Here is a 22173-nt window from a genome sequence, read left to right as displayed (position 1 = left end):
CATGAAACGCAGTAGAGATGCATAAAAAATTGAGATTTATTACACTTTAAAATGATGCGTGGGTACGTACCTATTTGACCACGTAATTAAATATATAGCTGAGAAAAATGTCTCACATTTATTATATCCATTCATTTGTGCTTCTTTAAGATACTGATTAGATGAATACACTTTAAAGCGACCAATGGAACGCTTTTTTCAAATTGAAAGGTATTCGTGACTATCAACACCAATGTCTAAATAGTTAACATTTTATGGAAATTTCTTGATATCCATAACATTTAGAAATATTGTTACGGCAATAAAATAATATAATTATCCAACAATATTAAATAGTAAATACCTAGGTCATTTATTATATTAACATGTTTCATGCGTAATAGAAGGTCTCAGCATTGTTGTTTTGACTTTCTTTTGAACTTATAGCATTCTTTATCTGTAACTGAAGTATTTGTTGCCACGCTAAAACTTCAATCTCATAAATTAATAAAAGCATAAACCTTTTCCATTGTGTGTGTATTCAAAATAGTTACCGATGTTGATGTTGTGTGAGTATCATATTGTATGAAAAAAAAAGAATTGTCCTCAGGGAGGATAATCTCTCGCACGGATATAACTGCCACAAGTGAGTTTTATAAATTTTTCGCAAGGCATGCTTGTTAAATTAATAAAATTTTATTTATTGAAAAGGGGGATATTTATCAATTTCTCCAGTATCATCTTACTTTATTTTAAGTGCCATTTGCCATCTCTCATGCGAGGATCGTCATAACTTTAGTATTTAATTACAATAATTTAAAAATTATATTTACATTACCAATAATTTTGTAATCGTCACATTTACATTCTGGTTTCTAAATATTCTTAATAATAAAAATATTTCATGGAAATGGCATATTGTTTAAATTATAAAAAAGTTGACGTCGAACGAAAATCTCTAAAGGTATTCTTGTATAAGCACAACCTTGAAACTGAAATGAAATATTCATGACTTGTAATGTTGTTAAAGATGAAGTCATATTGCCTGGCATGGTGCCCACCGATCCCCGTAGTTTTATTTTCAACAGAAACGTACTTGAATGTAATTCATTGCAAATACATTGCGAGCTCACACATTCCTTCTTCTTGTAGAAAAAAGGACAAAGGACAGTCGCAATCAAAAGGAGAAATAGACACGGTGCGATTAAGCGTAGCAGAATAGTTCGTCAAAGCTTAAATTTCACGACATCCATATATTTGTGTTTCTAAGAAGCTGATTAAGTCATATTGCTCGCTCGGAATTACATTGGCAAATACTTAAGGACTCCTATAATTCCGCCTCGTGTCACTTTCTTATTGTTCACGAAGGCGGTAAATCCGCATATCCTATTAATGTAGGTATGGATTGTTAGAATAAAGTAAACTGAATGAATATCAGAAAAGCAACAGAAGAAAGCGTTCACGTGGCGGCGTTACGGATATATATCTCTAAGTAAATGAGAAATCCGGCGAGAGAATAACCGTAGATTAATCTCCCCCAAGAGACAGAGCTTGGACAATGCGGGGATCAGCCTTGCTGCCCTCACGGAACTCCTCGAGCGTGAGACGGTCGTCGTGATTCTTGTCCATTTGATCAAATATTTTGTCCACGCGTTTTTGCGGAGTGTTCTCGTCTTCTGGCTGCGGAGTTTGCCCCTAAAAACGAGTAGAAGTGCCATATTACTACATAAATATTATATATATACACTTATAAATATTACAAGTGTAATTAAAATCTTATACCTTTAAACGAGCAATTCTTGTATATATATATAATTGGAATCTCGGAATCGGCTCCAACGATTTTCATGAAATTTAGTATATAGGGGGTTTCGGGGGCGATAAATCGATCTAGCTAGGAATTTTTTTTAGAAAATGTCATATTGGTGTTTTATTAGTAGTAGTCCCAATTTATTATGATCCTTCCTGACATCTAATGGCGAATAATAATACTATAAATGCGAAAGTTTGTGAGGATGGATGCATATGTATGCGTGCGTCTGTTACTCTTTCACGCAAAAACTACTGAACCGATTGCAATGAAATTTGCTTCGTAGATAGCTGGACAACTGAAATAACACATAGGCACTTTTTATACCGATATTCCTACGGGATACGGACTTACGCGGTTTCGACCGCGGGTCACAGCTAGTACTCATTAAAAGTTCAAACGAGGAATCACGTCGAATAAGACGCAGGAAAACTAATAAAATCAATGATTTTTATGTAGTTGTGTATTTTGACTCGACACAAATTTGTACACTATCTGTGGTATCGGATACACCGATTCCGGAGTTCGGTGTTTACACTCTGGAAAACGACACGAGCAAGGTAAATATTCCACCCCTATATCCAATATCCTGACGCTCTTAGCCACGCGATTCCTATTCATTAGCAATTTATTCTTTAATTGAAATTGTTCAATTGTTTTTATATGTTATTTTTATATTCGACTGTACCATTTTGGTAATACAGATGTGCTTAAGGTATGAATTTTAATTTGTATAGAGAAATAAGGGTATGTTGGAAGGGTTGATCAAATATTTAACAAACACGTACCACCATCTGGTATATAGCGTCCACTATGTTATACATTTCGTCCCGTGTTATGTACCCGTCGTTGTCCACGTCGTAGAGACGAAAAGCCCCTAGAATGCAAATAAAAAATCGGTCACGGAATATACATACTTTGTAGGTGTTAAACGTAATTTATAATACGATTCATTCACTTCAAAAGCAGATTCAAAAAAGGTTTTATAAACTTTGTATGCTTTAATATTTTATCTGGAGATTAAAATTTTATATAAGTAACTTTCGGTTAGTCATAGTCCTAAGAAATAACTGAATCGTATACAATCCCTAGACTTAACACATTTCCGATAACATACGATACGATAAATTAGCTTGCAGCGAAACTTTTATGAGTCCCTTTTACCTACTAGATAACAATTCATGTGACACTGACAGGTTGCATATTTTAATTAACTCAAAAACACTGTTTCCGATCACCAATGTCTATGGTATATCAATAAAATATTTATAAACTCACGAACAAACAAAAAGTAACAAAAGGTGGACAACTTACAATGCAATTTTTCGTCGAGATTTCCTCTCGATGTCACCGATAAAGCTCTTATAAACTCCTCGAATTCTATTGACCCATCCTGAAAGAAGAGTTTTTCCTTGTAAATATCTTATTACCTTGAAGTTTCATTTGTTTGTTACCAATCAAACACAGAGGAAGCAGTATAGGTATATTTATTGGTTAAATATTCTGTATCATTCAAATTGAAATGTAAACTTTAAATTATATTATCTAGATTGTAGAAAGTTTAATTTATCCAATAATAAAACTTATAGTAAAATCTGTCAAATTATATAAGAATGAGATACACAAATCGTTTAGAACCATCAAATAAAAAATACTAAAACAAAGTGACGATTTTTAATTTCAGAAGCGTTTCATTCATCACATTTGAGCGTATTCATACAAGAGTGGATAAAAATTGGAGAGGGAATACTGTCTCGCTGCGATAAGAGAAATATACAAAGTGTATATACGCTGTAGCTGCGCTGAAGCACTGTTTAAAATATTAATACGATGTTTTAATACTCAATCATTATTATATTCATGGCAAATTTCAATTTTCGATTATCTCACTACTGGTCTGGTACTACTACAAAATAAAATGAATGAAAAGTGGAAATGTACGAATATTATTGTAGTTTTTGTTGCCTAGCAACAGAGCGACGAGATTTATATATATATATATATATATGCTTGCGTGCTGCATTGTAACTTATTATCCTATTTAAAAACCAAAAGTAAAGTAAAGAAAAACTTGGCTTTCTGTGAAAAAAAACTTAAACTTTTCGCAATTTCCAGTGAATAGCTGCTTTAATGGCTACGATTAACCTGCAAGATGTTATGTCGGATCGGATGACGTCACAATTTTTCGTGCGCTTTATACTCTTCATACTTCTGTAACATCGTGTGTTAAATATAAAATTTAAAAACATTCCAGCTTTTCAAACCTGGCTTTATTCAGTGTGGTCTTTTCAACCCGTTGACTTGACTTTTCGCATTATCTATCTATATCTATATATATAAAATTCTCGTGTCACAGTTTTCGTTGCCATACTCCTCCGAAACGGCTTGACCGATTCCTCTGAAATTTTGGTAAGCATATTGGGTAGGTCTGAGAATCGGCCAACATCTATTTTTTATCCCGATATTCCTACGGGATACGGACTTACGCGGGTGAAACCGCGGGGCGCAGCTAGTAATTTATAATATTATGCAACATCATCATTAAGTCGCTGGCCGCGATTGATAGAGAACCCCATAATATTGAAATAGAAAGGAATATGTAACGAAATGCTAATGAATTTTCTTAAATATTCTTAATATTCATGTAAATATATGTGTAAGATGACATTATCGCACCAATTAGTTATTTAAGAAAAGTAATCAAAAATCAATTAATCATATATATGACACGTAGTTTATGACTATAAAGTTGACTAGTGCACAAACTCACACTGGTCGATACTATTAAAATAAAAATATGATAAAGCGAGAGCAGAAATTGTTCAAAAATTAATTAAACTAATGAAACAATGATAAAAATAAACCTTATAAACAGCAACATAAACATGTAATGCTAAATATAGTTAGACACCAAAGTTCTAAAACTAACAGTAAATGAAATGCAGGTTTTTTTAAAACAACGTCTCTAAAAATCTCATTTAGAGTTTTCGAGTATCACTTCTATCTTCCAATTTATCTGCTAACGAGCTCCTGGTTTCGATGTTGATGTCGCTGACTTATGAATATTTAACGTTGCAGTCTGTTATCTAATGCTGTTTAATTAATGGCAATCGAAACATGGGCCATATTGAACTGTTAGTTTGCCTCACAGATTCAATATATTTGGTTTAGTCTGTGCTTTGCAAAATTGCGCGGATGGAGGACATGAAATTTGGCAAACATATAGTTTATATTTATTCTCATAGAGAATGAGCAGAAAATGTAATATTAAAAATAAATGCATAAAAACTTCCATAAAAGAACACACATCCAAACCTATAGAGATACTCTTTTGATTATGGTTAACGGTCGTATCTCGACCTCTCGACGACAACCATTGATGTTATATATTACATATGTTACTAGTCTTTCATAATTTAAAATAAGTATTTTTAAGGAATATTCTTTACACAAAGACTTTTCGATTATTAATATTAAATAAATAATTTACTAAAACGTTTGATTTCCTTCATTTCTTTAATTTATTGCATCTCAAAATAAACACCGTATGACCAGTGTCTCTAAATAACAGTCAAAAGGTCAACTAGGATTCGATTATGTAGACACTAGACTGATTTCCAAAATGATTGTAGGTCAAAGAAGATTAATTATGGAACACGTTACGCTATCGTTTTACAACCGGTTTAAAATGACATCACATGAATCTCTCTGATCATAAAGCTGATGGAAAAATACCATTTTATCGCACAGTTATTTTCAACGAGAGAATCTCTGAATAGAGCGAATTAATAGGAATGCCTGTGACAGTTACATACTGTAGGATTGCATTCACCTAGTTTTAAAACTTACTTATTATAAAATTGCACAAAAAGATGACTCATTTACACATTGGATAATAATCAACTTTTAACGTGATAGTTATATCTATGTGTTTTTGCTTCAGTATTTAAACAAATGAGTATTATCTATATATCCCTAAAGAATGGAGTAGTTAATGTTTAACTCGTTGTAGATGCTTAGTATTCTGTATGGCAACAGTTAATTAGTTAGCAGCGACTTTTTAACAGAGCGTGCATACGAATCACGTCTGGTGAACAAAAATTTAATTGCTCTGAAAAAACTTTGAAACACTCACGTTGTTTTCATCGAAAACTCGAAAGACGAGTGAGGCAAATTTACTCGGATCACCTTGAGGGAAAAACTGCTTGTAGATCTTGATGAATCCCTGAAAATATTAATCAATTATTTTGTATTGTTTATTAATAATATTTTTGTGTGACTAGCTGAGGAGACTGCATGACCTCCTTGATAAATGCATATCTAATTGTATGAACAGAACTGTAAATTTTAATAAGTGTCTATTTCAACTAATGTTCAATATATTTTATATCAACTGTTACTATATACCTTAATATGCTGTTATTTTTATTTTAGCGTACAACGTTTACTTCATTATATTCAGACGTTCAGTTATTAATAAAAATGTGAGAGTTAAACGCACCTGCTCAGTTAATAGACCGTTGGGGCAGTCTTTGAGGAATCCTTTGTGCCTGTAAATTATTTAATAGGTATATTTATTTTACAACAACTGTTACAGTTTGTAAATTTGTACTATATACATATCTTAATATATATCACGTGTCACATTTTTTTCGTCCGCAATGGGCAATGGACTCTTAAATCACGCAACCGATTTTAATCAAAGTTGCACACCATTTTTGATGCAATCCTTAAAAGATAAGATATTTTGTATTATTTCAATTACGATATATGACTATCCGGGAGAAGCCAGGGCGTGTAGCTAGTATAAATATGTACTAGCTGAGCACTTGCACCGTTTGGTTTGACTGTTTAAAATAAGATTTCAAACAATTAACACGAATCAACATAAACAAAAAAAAAATTCAAATCCGTTTAGTCGTTCTTGAGTTGTAGGTATCTAAGTGACGTACCGAGCTAGCCTGGCATTATTTTAGGTATATAAGATAACTAGCTGCGCCCCGCGGTGTCACCCGAAAAAATGCGAAATGCGAAAGTTAGTAAGGATGTGTGTGTGTGTTTGTTGCTCTTTCACGCAAAAACTACTGAACCGATTGCAATGAAATTTGGTACGTAGACAGCTGGACAACTGGAATAACATATAGGCAACTTTTTATCCCGATATTCCTACGGGATATGGACTTACGCGGGTGAAACCGCTGGGCGCAGCTAGTAGTGTACATTTCAGTTAAACTTACCAGAGCCTTATCTCCTTCTCTGTAACTGAAACAAAATAAAAATACATAGTTAGCAAAATAATGTATGAGTTTTTAGCAAATACATATTAAAAAGTCTTACTGAATTAGAAATTATATACAAACAACTCTGATAGTAAAGCAATAAATGAACATGTTTACAATATCTTAAAACTCAGTATTTGATTTCAGTAGTTTCAGTTCATTCCGGACCTAGAATGGAGTTAATTACACTCACATAGAATATGAGCTAAGTCGCAATCTTGCCAGCAAACAGGTACCTTTTGGTAAAATGATAATTAACAGTTACATGCTTTTTATGTTAATTACCTACATAGAATAGAAATGGTTAAATAATTAAACGGAGTTCTTTACTTTTTTTAGAGGTGTCATTCAATTTGAACTCCGCTAGTGCTCTGCGTGTTATTATAATATTCAAAAACTGCGGAAACGTTCTGAATATCTAACGCGCGCTTTATGCAAATCCGCCAAACCTTTTTATGTTATGGGGAAAAGTTTTATATAAAGCCTTATCGTTCAAAACATGCGTCCAGTGGCGAGTTGACTCCATAATGGCTTGGTTATCATATAAATTTGTCGTATTGGTTAGTAGCGATCGTATATAAAAGTGTATTTTCAACAAATCTGACACTACGCGTCTAGCTTTTGTATATTTTGTGTATTTGATTTTCATCACGGTTTTATCGAGGACGAATAATTGTAGTGAATAAAATGCAAGTGTAATTGAAGTTTATTTCTTTTTGTAGGTCATCGCAGCATCGGTATATTGTGCTCCCGAGGGTTATAACTACAATAAGCCAAATGTTCCATTGCAGTTGCCTATTCAAACTCAAGATTCTCAACAGGCAGCTCCCCAGCAGGCTGGACAGATCTTCCAAAAGACCGTGTCGTATTCCATTTCACACGAAGACTATGAATATTTGAAACACCAGAAAGATGAACAAGCTCAAAATGGCGCGCTTATCAACAACCCGATACCGCACCAGCCGCTGATCAATCAATTGGACACAGCAGTCGCAAATACAATACTCGAAGCTGACGCGAATAAAGAAACGATCGTACAAAACAGTGATTCGTCTTTGTACAATATACAAAACAATATACAGTTATTCAACTCGCAAATTAGTCCGCCCGTATATCATGAAAATGTACCTCCCGTACTTCAATTACAACCCCCGGCTATAACTCCAAACAACTATTATGCTCAAGCACAAATAAATAATGTTGCCCTGAATTCCCAAAACGGTATTCAACAAATAGTTAATATTCAAAATGGTGCTTCTAATGAGCTCGATGTGCACGGCAATTCTTCGCCAGTAAACGTACAGATTGCATCAGGTCAGAATTTCCAAAATAATGTGCAGCCGTTAATACCGGTGCAAGGCTTCCAGCCATTTACAAATGTAAATGGCCCGCAATATAATCCACCATCCAATGAGGTCAGTGCGCCAGTCATTACTAAACATATTTATTTCCACGTGCCACCTCCGGATGTTGAAGAAGTACAACGTATACCCAGCCCTCCACCGCCAAAGAAAACTTATAAGATTCTATTTATAAAACTCCCTGCTCAAGCCTCCGCTTCTAATGCTAATCAACTACAATCAAGTCTCAGGGCAGCCGCGCCTATAGAAGAGAAAACTCTTATATATGTCTTAGTTAAAAAGCCCGAAGAGCAACAAGTGATTGTTACCAATCCACCAAAACTATCAGAACACGAAGTGTTGTTTGTTAATTATAGAGATAATCCAATAACAGAGACGGAGGAGATAGAAAGAGTTGTGGAAATACCTCAAAGGAACAGTCGAGTAAATTCACAAACACTGCAGCCCGGGTATGTAAACGGCCAATGGTAAATAGTTACTACAGGGTAAAATGTTCTGAATCAATACGAATATTGTGTCGTTTATTCTATTTTATGTAACATTTTGTAAGGCAAGGCTGATTTTTCCTACCGTTCAATATGTTTTAGAATCATTACGTGTTATCAAGTGTAAAGGCGTTACTGATTATCTGAACTCAGCTTCTCTAATATTATTTGAAGGCATAGTTTGTAAAATTGCGAAGTTAAGAGGTTTAAAAAGTGAGACTGGAATGCGAAGTTTAGTGTAACATGCGAAATTATCATTTCTACCGCGCTATCGTTTTTATTACGTAAATCATTTTGTATATTAGATAGAAATTGATGTTATGCTAATAATGCAAATTTTTGTATATAAATTATAGTCGTAGAGGCTTCTATCAAATATTATGTTTAAGATGATTATGTAATAATAATATATTATAGAGTTTTATCTGAGAATGTGTCTTAATAGATGGAAAGTTGGTCTTAAATTTATACTAGAAAAAACCACTTCCCTCCTCCCATGATTTTAAATTAACATAAAGATTATAAATGCATACATGATAGTAAATTTGTAAATAGAACATAAGTTTTAAATATACGTAGAAATTTGTTGGTAAGATTTCGTTGATTGTTTGGTAAGATTTATTTGTAAATTCACATAAAATTTTTCAACAAAAACAATATGAAAACGTTTAGTTTATTACTTTTATAGAGTGAATGAAATTCCAGTTTTGTTACCTGCAAAATAAACACAGCTCAGTTACTTCGCTGAAATCCAGGCATATTTTTTGCTATTTCAAAAATAAACATCCAATTAAATAAGTGCCGGATATGAAAACAATATTCAATAGATACTTTTTTTCAACCGACTTCAAAAAAGGTGGAGGTTCTGGAATTCTACTTTTTTCTTTTTGCTTCTGTTACCTCATAACTTTTGATTGGGTGACTGATTTTTGTGATTATTTTATTATTTGAAAGTTTTTGCCTCTGCCTATGCTGGTCTAGTGCTGACGATATATATGACTTTAGTTTTTATTTAAAAATAAAAATGGTCTGTTATTATCCAAGTCTTATCTGAAGTGGTAAATTATATAGATAAATTTAAATTATACATAAAATTAGGAATCCTACCCCGGCTTCGCGTAGAATTAATTTTATATATTTCTCCAATTTTTTTAAGTGATTTTTTTTTTATCCTGGCGGGAATATGTTCAAATTAACAAAAAAACATTAAGATCCGTTCCATCTTTCTATAGTTATAATTGGTTTACCTAACTAAGCGTTCTGTTATAGAGTTTTATTCTGCAACTTCATCCAAATATCTCTATAAATAAAAATGTATCGCCAAATGTGTTGCTAAGGGTAAAACCCCAGAGCGGCTCGATCAATTGGGCTTATAATAATAGGCCCAATTGTTCAGGAAGGTTCTTATGGACAAACGTACCTCGGGTGAAACCGGGGTGGATCGCTAGAAGCCCAATAAAGAAATGGATGTTGTTAACAAAATTGTCCTGTGCTTTTCAGCAAACATATTCACGTCGTACATAATTATTACATAGCCATCACATGCTCGTTTGTGTTATTCACCCAAAAGTTCTCCATACAATTCATAATCATCAGACCTTATATGTTCCCACTGCTGGGACACACGCCTTCTATGAGGGTTCAGGCCATAATCCACCATGCTGGCCAAGTGCGGGTTGGCAGATATCACATGTCGACAAACTTTTGATCCACGGACATGCCGGTTTTCTCACGATGTTTTCCTTCACCGTTTTAAGCAATGGTGACGTTATCTACATGCGCAGATCAATTGAAAAATCAATTAATTTCCTGCACGCTCGCCTCTGCGGTCTCGAACCCCGACTCATCGATTTTGAAGTCCGAGGTTCTCACCACTGAGCCACCACTACTCTCCATACAATTTAACCATTAAATATTAATTTTAAATGTATTCTGTCTGGTTCTAAAACGAAATTTACTCTAAATTCCTCTCCAGAGTTTAATATTGCGGTTAACGTCTTTTAACTTTTAAAAGTTGGGAACCGAAAGCGCTTTATTTTATTTTTTTATATGTTCAGGTTACGGAAATTGAACGGATGTTTATCACATTTACATCTTATAAAATAAATACCTAATAGACTTACATACAATAAACCTATTTAATAATAATGTTCGGTTTATTAAAACACTAGATGCTACAAAACCTTTATGTGTATAATGTTTATTCTATTTATATTAACTATTGTATATGTAATTATTATATTGACTTTCTTTTGCGCTCTATATTGTGTCTGTTTATGTGGTACTTACCGCTACGCCCGGGTTGACCCGGGATTAAAGCTCAATGGAATATGATACTGACAGATAACGTATCTTTCTATTGATAAAGAGAATTTTAAAATCGATCCATTAGCTCCATAGATTACCACAAATTAAAGAGCTTTACCTTTTTGTGATATGGGTACAGATTTCAATATTTCACCCAGTATACATTTACATATTGCGTCACTTATATGTCATAAACATTTGATTACATCTGCATATCGATCCATCGAAAGATCACGTTGATAAATTTTGATGGCTTCACTTGAACAAATAAATTTCAAAACGACAAAATATAGTAACCTACTTGATAGCGTTTCAAGTATTCACGGAATGATTCTCTTTGTATTTTGTACATTATAATGTAATAGGGTATTTATTATGTTCTGTAATCAAGAGATTGTAGATAAATAATATAAACATATTGGTTGCTTATTACTAACATCTGGAATGATTACATTTTACAAGATTTAATGACGCAACCAATAATTTTTAACAATCACTTAAATATGGCAAAGAGTTGTAACGAAACAAGGAATAGATAATTTATTTGTAAAGTATACACATACACATGAAATCATATTGGCTTCTTAATCAACGATATTATATAATAGTCGTTAATAGAATATTGCAGTTAATACTATTTTTAGTGAAACAGTTCAGTTATATATAGATAGCCCCAGATTTCGGCCTAATGACTGAAGCGTTCTCGATATTGGTACTCAATATAGACGTAGTTTTAATGAGATACCTTCAACTTATCCAACATGTTCGTTCGCAAGTGTACTAGTGAATATAAAAATGTCGAGTATCGGTTGCAAATTTCTATGTAGGTAGTTTCATCCATCTTGCTTATTATGTCTATAAGCAGTGGTGGCTCAGTGGTGATGGCCTCGGGCTTCAAAATCGATAAGTCGGGGTTCGAAACCAGGCGAGCGTGCAAGAAATATATTGATTTTTCAAATTGATCTCGGAACGGTGAAGGAAAACATCGTGAGGAAACCGGCAAGTCTGAGAATAAGTTCGATGACATGTGACATCTGCCGCACTTGGCCAGCGTGGTGGATTATGGTCTAAACCCTCATAGGAGGCCTGTGTCCCAGCAGTGAGAACATATATGGGCTGATGAAGAATATCCTGCTTATTTTTATCCTAGCCGAGTCGTACGTTTTCACCCACGAGCCCTTGGATCCCATCAATGACAAGCTGCTAGTGAAGATGCAGCTTTCTAATCTACATAAATAAAAATTAATCACCAAATGTTTTGCTAAGTGCAAAGCTCAAGAACGGCTCGACTGATGCGGGAAATTGTTTCTTAACATTTTTGTCATTCACAAGGAAGATTCTTATGGAGAGAAAATACATACCATATTCATAAAGGTGACGGACGGGGCGGACCTCTAGTGACGCAATAAACATGCACAAGAACACAAATGTTTCCTCTTTGCAATATTAGTTCAAGTTAAAAATACATTTTTCATCAAAAGTTTACATAAATAGATTGAAAAAAACGGACGCCTCCCTCGCTAGCTTATCAAGTGATTCGTATCCGATCTCCCGACAGGTCTGATCTGAAGCAGATAAAACCAACTTCCGGCGCTTTGAGGGCCTACCCCTGACCCCACAGAGGCCCTTTATCATTATTAACCTTGTGAATGTAGCTATAGTCGCAAATCGCTTTATATAATTCGTGTGTACGTAACTACTTGGATTTGACAATTTTTTTACTAGCTAGACAGAGGTTGATTATTTTTCACTTTTGAACATTGGATAAATATTTATCTTGTTTTTATTTTTTGCAAATTAACTGTGGGATAGGTAATTTCTTAAAAGTTATCTGTATTTAATATACTATCACGAAATCTTAACATCAAATATGACAATTAACATTAGAATGGAAATTTAATTTATTCATTTTATATGTGTAGCATGCGTAGAATTTCAATTGCAGTTAACTGAGTCTTTAAAATTTCATATATATTTCACTACAATGTGCAGGGATCAGCTGAAAATGGCACGAAATTATGCGAGCCGACAAGACGGGAATATTTGAGTTCCACCAGCAATATGGCTTATAATTATTTTGGAATTGCACGCTCTAGATAAAAATAGCTGAACTCAATTTACTCTGTTTATTTGTGTTCTTCATTTATTCAGGAATTTTACGAGTTGCATTGTGAGATCGTAAGATTGTCCTTTTACATTTTAGGATTTTTAGAAAATGTTTGAAAGTGAGAAATTTTTGAAAGAATAGAAAAAATTTGATCACGAGGCAGGATCATTCTATTCTTTCAAAAATTTCTCATTTATAAAGCATTTCAATGCTATAAAACTAAAAATTAAAATTGAATGTTTGAAAGTCTATATATTTTGCCTGTATTGTGATTAATTAAAACCTATAATTTTACGCAGTTTTCGTAAGAATAATACGATACTCATCAATGACGATTGCGAAGAATTTATTTCTTTATAATTTGACCAAGCGGGTATGTAATAGATACACTTGTGTTTGATTTTACGCGAGTATTATACATTTAGAAATTAAAAACTTTTTAACGGATTTTAAACGCGATTTATCCATTATATTATTTAACCCGACGTTTCGAACACTTTACAGCGAGCGTGGTCTCGGGGAAACTCATCAGTCAGTGAGTGGTCAGTTAAAAAGTTTTGAAATCCGTTAAAAAATTTTTTATTTGTAAAAGATAAGTTACTTTATAGAACAATAAATAACTTTCCTAGTATAATTGTATCGACACTTACACACTACACTCATAGATTTAAAATCTAGATTACGTAGTGTAAAATGTTCGAGCATATAATTATATGAAATAAATTTATTTATACCAAAATAAATTATTTCAAATAGCCATGTAAGCAATGCCAGATTTAATCCGAGCGGAGCCTGTAGTGAATTTCTGTAGAGTGGCGGTTAGACCTATATGTGTATTTATTTAATAAGATAAATTTATAACAAACAAAGTTTCACGATTTTTGAGAGAACTAATTGACTTCTTTAGGCGGATGGCACACTGCACCGCATCACGCCGCGTTGCGCGGGAGTCCGTGTTCTTACGTTGTGTTGTATGGAAAACATGCGTGTGTGTCAGAGTGCCACAGCTAACATAATACTATACGTAGTGCTACACCCCTTAGCAATCTAAGCTCGCAAGGTATTCTTATTAAAGAAAATGTATGTAATTAACTGAATAATAAGAATTGTGTAAAAGAAAGAATTAAGATACAGCGATATTAAATAAACGAAAAAAAAGATCTATTATGAATAGCATTGTGAACAGAATATGAAAAACGTATGCATTTCAATACTTTTGAAGTATTCAGAGGCAATTACCACACTAGAGATTTAAAGGTAATCAATGTAAACGTTTGCAATAAACAAAAATATAAAAATCTATTCAAACTCACCGCCCCGTACTGGGTTTTACGGTTTTTATTCATTTCATTTGCATTCCCATTTATTTCATCCAACATCCACAATACGAAATGTTAGTATAAATTATTAAAATTTATAATCCACGACATTCAATATTTTCATTCAAGCGTGACTTAACAAATCGAAATCTAAAGTTATTGTAAATAAATAGAAATATAAACGGGATGATTCATAAGATAAATTTATTTAACGCTTATCTATTTGGACTTATTGATTTCACGCGTCATCGCCGTTTCATTAAAATTAACAAATTTTTATATTATTTTGCATAATAAAATTACAATGTTTTATGAGATTGTATTTATGTTTTCATATATCTAGGATAATCATGGACGTATTAAGTATATCTATGTATGACATTTTAGTATATCGGAATGATTAAAAATCGTAACGACGATATCGGGCGATACAAAATCGTATGTAGTAAATAGTAATGAAGTCAATGAAGCGTATTTTGTTCGTATTTTAGGGGCAACTGCCGCAGAATCTCCTTTGGTTTCGGAAATAGAGTGTCAAAAGGGTTAAAATTTACGGTTATGGCTGGAGAATCTGTTTTCAGATCGCTGTATACATTTGGAAATCGCGATGAATACGTTCCAGTGAATACAGTTCTATGGTAATGTTCAGTAAGTATTTAGTAGTTGTTAACTTGAAAGTGCGGTGAACCCTGGATAGCAATTATTGCTATAATGCGCATTCAGGTGTCGTTGACTGTTGCGGACGGGTAACTTCTATTTAGAATGTTTAAGCGATTAGGGTAAGTTCTTGATTAATATTATTACCTGTACAAACTTTAGAATGCTGCATGTTTGTTTTCATCCACTAAATAAACACGAAACTTTAATACACAAAAAGGTAATACTAGCTAATAGGGTTTTTAGAAAGGACCTAAAAGATGAAGAGTAATTATGAGAGATAAGGTTAAAATTATCACGTTATAATTTTTCAAAATACTTGTGAATAAAGTGTTATATTTTATAAGCATAAAGTGTCTTTAATCGCACTTGGCCAGCGTGGCGGATTACCTATGGCCTGAACCCTCATAGGACACCCGTGCCCCAATAGTGGGAACGTATATGGGCAGATAATGATAATGATGACATGTCTTCCGTTTTAATTTAGAGAATGTATACGCAACTATAAAGGTCACACTATTTACTGTGATTTATAGTTATGGAGTATTCGATAAGATTAATCATTGACCGGTTAATGAAATAGTTTAAGTGTCAACTTACCAGCTTTTTAGGCTTTATAAAGTATATATTTATTGTGGAATTGAACTCTGTTCTGTGTAAATACTTATTGAGGGAATGATTAATTACGAACATCGAATCTTTATAATTCAGATGTTGCCAGCTCGCCATTCTCTTTGTTTGATTATTTTAATTTTTCGTCATTTTATAGTAGGTTATATTAAACAGAAGTAATAAATAGAAAGTTATATTGTTTAACCTTTTAAGTAAATTGATATATACTTTATTGGAATTGTAACTAGTATTTAAGGTGCAATGTTTTTTGAAATATGTTAATTGTATGTAACAATGTTAATAAATATTGTTATGAAAATGATAGAAATACCAGCTTCCATACCTATGTAACTTAACTACCACTTTAAGCGTATATTATTAGATATAAATGTATTTATTAATAATTATTAAAACATACTCAAATACATTAAAACCGCGCAAAATGTAGAACAGAACCACAAAGGCTGTCAGTAATTTGTTTTAATAAGGCCATGAATCAAGATATCAATACGATGGCCGAAATAAAACATTGTTGAAAAAAAACTTAAAGAAACTATATTCTCAAGAGGAAATTTGGAGATAAAATTCAAATGGAGAGAGAACGATACGAGAAGATAACAGCTTTGTGGTCGAATAATGGAACTTTAAGGCTTGTAGTTTTAAAAATATAAACCTTTCGCCATTCGTGGCTATATTCAGATATGGAAACTTACTTAATAGTTAGTGTATGTCTAAGCATTCTATTAATTTTTCTATGTGTTTAGCTAAAGGACCGATATCGCTCGTTGCGGAAAAAAATAGCTCAAACAGCCACATCGTTTAGAGTAAAAGATTCACATAAGGAAGTTCTCGTTTTGGTTCTAAGAAAAAAGTCGGACGCGTTTTTCTATGATTGTCTTACAAGATAACGTAGCATTCTGCTGGTCAGAGCATTTATCAAAACGGTCTATATTAGAGTAGTATCGTCATACTCATTTCAACCAAATAAACACACAATAAAAACATTCTTAACGATATTATGTTAAAGAAAATTTCATTAAATAACATCCAATTAATGAGTTATGAACCTTTTACAACTTTATGCGAGGCAATGAATTGCTAAACGAATCTCCTGTGTGTAGTTGATGCAATTTAAAGCCTGGAACTACACATAACATATTGTGTAAAATTGTTTTTGCTTTTATATTTTTACAGGCGATAAAATTTTATAGCTTTCTTATTACAAGTTTGTGTCCTTTTTATTAAACATACATGATACTAAACTTTTAAATTCGTTAATTTTAATAGAAGTGAAAGTTTTCTATATTTTGGAGTTAACATTCATCCACGTTTATAAACGCTTTAGCTATGTAATAAGAATAAATATACTACAAATTACACAATAATTCATTATACAATTATATTTTTAAAGAAAACAAATGAAGGTTTATTGTTGGTAGGTATTCGTAAATTAGGTGTACTTTTTTTATGTCAGCTTGGTATGAGTTTATGTCAGCTAGGAATGCATCATATTTACTTCTATTGAGAGCGCTATAAATGCTTACAGTTCACAGGTATCTATAGGATGGTAAATTGGCTTTTATTCAATGAAAGTTGTGCTTGTATTGTAGTTTTCCTAAATGATTTTCGACGCTCTAACACGAGTCTGGACTCTGGAGTGGTGTTATGTAACTAATGTATGTAATGACATTTGTTGTTCAGATGTATTGGGAAAGTTAATGTGTACTTATTGTGTCGGGAGAGAGATCTTAGTATTACCTACATTTAAGATCAGACCTTAATTTAGTTAATAGGACCACAGATAACACAATGCCATGTAATGTTAAGGATTTTTGTTATCTCAAGGTTGTAATAAGTCAGTGTCAGAGACTCTTTGAGCGCATTCAGGCAGTTTACAAGTTTAAACTCGCAACTCGCAAGTCGCTTCTCGAATTTACTAGAACTAAGTTCAGATTACGTCGTAGAAATACATTTTCAAACGTTGATCGCGTTTAAACGTTCATATGATTTTGATAGCGATTACAACTGTCAGTGTAATCGGCGTGATCTCCTACTATTTATATTAACGCGATAGTTTGCAAGAATGTATGGATGTTTTTTACTCATTAACGCCATAACCACTGAATGGCTGTTGATGGTACTTGGCAGTAATGTGGGTTATATACCCGAATAACACATTAGCTATAGAAATTTGTATCACCAGCGGATTCGTCCGCGAGTGAAACCGCGCGGCATAACTAGTATGCAATAAAGAGGTGTCGTGGTACGGCGGGTTATAATTATTTTCATCCTTATTTGTGTCTCATTTTTTATTCATACTAATTGTTTTTTGAATCAAGGGTGTTAGATTGCTGCTGATAGTATATAGTGTCACAAATGACAACAATTTTCTATCGAGTACAAAATGAATCACGTCAATCAGTTGAAAACCCATGGAAATATCAATTATTGAAGCCGAAAAAATGTATATTCGAATATAGAACCTCCTTCGTTTCTGGGATGTCGGTTGAAAAAGGAATACACGAATTAATGAATTTGGTGCGATTCTATTCCAAGTGGGTATTACAATATTGTTGGGAAACAAAAAGTTTTTATTCTTCGAGCTGATAGTAATACTTTAAAAGTAAATTTAAACTACGAATTAATTAAATTCCACTTCGTTGACGCAACTTCATACTCAGTTTATAGTACTAATTAAATATTATTTCAGTTCAAAGTATGGCTAATATATAAGTTGGGAAGTTGTAGCGAACAGCGCTCAGATTTTCATAATAAGACGAAAATTGTTGGATAAGTTTCGAAATGTCTATTTTTGTAGGTAACTATTTCAAAGTTCAAAATTTTTCAGTTCCTCGAATGGCGAATAAGCAGTTGAGTTACGTTGAGTATCTTCATTTGCATCCTCATTTTTAGCATACCGTACCCATAGGGTCAAACTTGACACTATTACCTGCCTATGATTTCGCTGTCCGTCTGTGTGTTCGTTCGTCCGTCTGTAACAGGCTGCACATCATGAACCGTGATAATAAGACAGTTGAAATTTTCAGAGATTATGTGTTTCTGTTGTCGATTTAAATAATAAAGAGTGGAGGTACGGTAACGGTTGGCACGCTCATAAATTGTATGGGCGAACAATATTTGCAGTACACAACGAGTCTGACTCGGATTTTATCGATTTTTTAAAATATTAACATACTTACACTAGACACATTTTATTTTTGATTGCCGTTTTATAAAACCTGTGTGGAATACAATTGATAAAGTGATATTGAATATTAAAATATACATTCAAATGACACAATCATCTGCCAATATCGTTACTTCATTCATCGATGACCTAACCTCAAAATCGATTAGTTGAAAGACAATAAGATGTTTCTTTCCCAACGACTGCGCGAATAAACATCCGCGGTAAGTGTTATGTTTGTAAACATAACTACGCCTGCTACTGAACGCTTCCTCAGTAGTCTCCGTCGATTGTTCCCGCGCACAATGTGTAAAACGAATCGTAAGAAAATCGTAAGTTGCAGGCCGTAGTACAAATTTTATGTTGATATTGCCTCTTGTGTATAAAGATCACAATAGAATAAAGCTATGCAATCTGTAAATGAATAACGCAGTCTAACATATTTTTCATTACCTGTGAGCAAATTTAAGTTTTAATCTTTGTAACAGATTACCTGAATGCTCAATTTCATGTGTAGACGTTTCAACGTTAAATGTAGATGTACAACATTTCAAATTGATAATATAGGAATTTTCTTTCCAGAAATTACTCGTCTTCATCGTGTTTACCACAGCACAAAGTTTTCCGATATATAACGGGTTCTCTATCAATTTCAGCCCAATGTTAAACAAAGAGGAACCAAAGCCGAAGACGTTTGGGTCTCTCTTCGCGAAAATACCCCAAGAATTACCAAAGAGCACCCAAGAAAGCCTCTCCCAAGCGATATTCTCGAACGCCGGATACCTCGGTGCCGGTTGTACCAATCAAATCGCTAAAATCCTCTTCCCCACAAAAAATTCACCCGACATACTAAATAACATAACCTCGTGGACCAACGGAAATTTTATCAACATACCAATTTTGAAGCAGCCCGTCGATGATTACAAAATATTAATTGCCGCTGCGCCACCTAACGTGAAAATTAATAAAGGTGACGATAGCCGGCCTTTACTGGTGTACATCGTTTTCCCGAATGAAGACAACAACACGGACGTTGCGAAAATGACGATACCGACTGTGTACTTCGTTAATAAAATACGAGGGGTTATGGATATGGAGACCAAATTGAGGTTGGACCCTGTTCTGCTAGTCGATCACAACAGGACCGTGACGAAATTGAAAAGTAGGGAAATAGCAAAGTTCGTTAAGTTTAAAAATAAAAAGATTAACCATTTTGATTCGAATCACTGACTTACTTCGATTTAGATAAATATACGACAGTTCAAAGAGTTTGCTCATTCGTTTTTTTTATTTAACGCTAAATAGTAGATCCTTCATGATAAAATAACGTTTGTATAAGTTGCATTTCACTTAATGAAGACGAAGCGAAGCGAAAGCGGATAGATAAAATATAACCTACAAAATAAATCTACAAGCAGCTTGAGAGGATTAAATATGTTAGTAATTTAATTAAATTTTGTATCAAGTTAGAGCAGAATATAACACTTATAAATAGTTTTTAGTAACGCAAGCGAATTAATTTTGATCAAGTAATTAATAATAATCAATCACGTTGGACGGACCCTTTTTAGTTTTCGGTCTTAAGGCGTGGGCTGTAAGAGAGACACTGTTTAATAGACAAGTCAACCGTTTTAATTTATTGGTGTACCCTCTATATTGTCCGTAGGTTTACAATTTTGTCGAATACAAAAAAGGGAGTCTCCTATTGCTTAGAAAGCATTTAAACTTTAGCTGTTTTAACGATGAGCTGATCATGTAGATTTGTAATACATAGAAAGTAAATTTTGTAAACTATAATAACTCATTAAATCATTAAAGTGTTGTTCAATTTTATTAGTAAATATCAGTCATCCGTTTTGTAGTTTACAAATCAATAAACAAACAATCAAGTTGGTCTAATAAAAAAAATATAGTTAAACAAAAAAACACGATCTACTTGATTTTTTATAAATCCGATTTACATTTTGAAATAATCTACCGCAGGGTGCATATTAACGCATCGTGGGAAAAGAAATATTGTTAGGCCAATAAGACACCTATATGCATTTTAGGGACCATTATTAGTAAAAATATGAAAAAAAAATGTAATCTTCTATACGAGCTTTAATGAGATATTTAAAAATTTATAGCATAAGTTTTTAGTTTATGCCTAGTCCATCCATTTCAAATTGCCATTAACAAAAAGAACATAATCTGAACAAAAAAAAAATATATATATATATATATATATATATATATATATATACACATAATATTACTGCAATCTTATCTACTACTTATTAAATTGGTGTATTAAATGATTCATCTAACAGACTTTTATTAAGACCGACTATTGATAAAAACACTCCACAAAAAACACCCAAGAACTTAAATAAAGCTACGTTTTTTGCTGGTGTATTTATTATTACTTTTAGGGTATTAGTGACTCGATAATATCTGTGGTGAAAGTAAAAGGTAAGTGCTTGTTTTTTTCTAGGAATTTAGTATGTAGGAAGGAATTTGAAAGAAGAACCTTCAAACACTTTACCTATTGGCTGGTAAAAAACTGTCAAAAATTTTCTGTTAAAAACGTTACTTTAAAAGGCGTCCATAAATTACGTGAGACATTTTTCAGGATTTTTTAATAAAATACGTGGTATTTATTAATACCCCCCCTCTCCCCCAAGTGAGATTTGGAAAAATTTTACTTGACCCCCTCCCCCCCTTAAACACCTCACGTAATTTATGGACGCCCCCTTTCCAATAATACAACCACACACCACGTTACCACACCATTGTTCTTTCAATATCAATCTATTCTAATAAATTATATGCTTATATACAATCTGTACAACGTACTCGAGTCTGTACAGAAACAGTATAAATGCAATAATGTAGAATCTAGTTCAGAAGCATAAAAAAAAGTCCCACTGACCGTAATTCAGTGAACAATTCCTCTGGAGACAAAGGGATTCCTGAGAAGATGTTCTATGCAAAATTTCAAGTTTACAAAGACGGCTATGCATCTTCTTTCATTCGAAGTCCATGGGGAAGGCACGAGAATAGGAAATGGATTTAAGTCGTCACGGAA

General features: G+C 33.1%; 3 protein-coding genes across 3 annotated transcripts; 2 read left to right on the top strand and 1 right to left on the bottom strand.

The window, feature by feature from the left end:
- Positions 1 to 445: 445 nt before the first annotated feature.
- LOC119835730 (frequenin-1) lies at positions 446 to 7073 on the bottom strand. The gene is made up of 6 exons (XM_038360711.1): positions 7027 to 7073; positions 6291 to 6339; positions 5925 to 6014; positions 3104 to 3182; positions 2578 to 2666; positions 446 to 1674 (listed from the first exon to the last, which is right to left on the bottom strand). Exons 1-6 carry the CDS (start codon positions 7071 to 7073, stop codon positions 1507 to 1509), a joined length of 522 nt encoding a protein of 173 aa, XP_038216639.1. The 3' UTR covers positions 446 to 1506.
- Positions 7074 to 7595: 522 nt separating this feature from the next.
- Positions 7596 to 12834, top strand: LOC119835729. The gene is made up of 3 exons (XM_038360710.1): positions 7596 to 7628; positions 7791 to 8878; positions 12780 to 12834. Exons 1-3 carry the CDS (start codon positions 7596 to 7598, stop codon positions 12832 to 12834), a joined length of 1176 nt encoding a protein of 391 aa, XP_038216638.1.
- Positions 12835 to 19408: 6574 nt separating this feature from the next.
- Positions 19409 to 20333, top strand: LOC119835728. The gene is made up of 2 exons (XM_038360709.1): positions 19409 to 19435; positions 19686 to 20333. The coding sequence occupies exons 1-2, from the start codon at positions 19409 to 19411 to the stop codon at positions 20331 to 20333; spliced, it is 675 nt and encodes a 224-aa protein (XP_038216637.1).
- Positions 20334 to 22173: the final 1840 nt, after the last annotated feature.

The sequence above is a fragment of the Zerene cesonia genome, chromosome Z, assembly GCF_012273895.1.
Source record: "Zerene cesonia ecotype Mississippi chromosome Z, Zerene_cesonia_1.1, whole genome shotgun sequence".
NCBI lineage: Eukaryota > Metazoa > Arthropoda > Insecta > Lepidoptera > Pieridae > Zerene > Zerene cesonia.
This window is presented reverse-complemented; position numbering and strand designations above follow the sequence as displayed.

Bases quoted from the DNA above. Each gene is read 5' to 3' on its own strand.
- LOC119835730 (XM_038360711.1), bottom strand. From the start codon at position 7,073: ATGTATTTTTATTTTGTTTCAGTTACAGAGAAGGAGATAAGGCTCTG. The intron at 6,015-6,290 runs GTGCGTTTAACT...TAATATTTTCAG, and splicing joins ACGGTCTATTAACTGAGCAG to GGATTCATCAAGATCTACAA. The intron at 2,667-3,103 runs GTAAGTTGTCCA...TTTGCATTCTAG, and splicing joins TCTCGACGAAAAATTGCATT to GGGCTTTTCGTCTCTACGAC.
- LOC119835729 (XM_038360710.1), top strand. From the start codon at position 7,596: ATGGCTTGGTTATCATATAAATTTGTCGTATTG. The intron at 7,629-7,790 runs GTTAGTAGCGAT...TTCTTTTTGTAG, and splicing joins CATATAAATTTGTCGTATTG to GTCATCGCAGCATCGGTATA. The intron at 8,879-12,779 runs GTATGTAAACGG...ATCTCCCGACAG, and splicing joins TCACAAACACTGCAGCCCGG to GTCTGATCTGAAGCAGATAA.
- LOC119835728 (XM_038360709.1), top strand. From the start codon at position 19,409: ATGTGTAAAACGAATCGTAAGAAAATC. The intron at 19,436-19,685 runs GTAAGTTGCAGG...TTTTCTTTCCAG, and splicing joins AAACGAATCGTAAGAAAATC to AAATTACTCGTCTTCATCGT.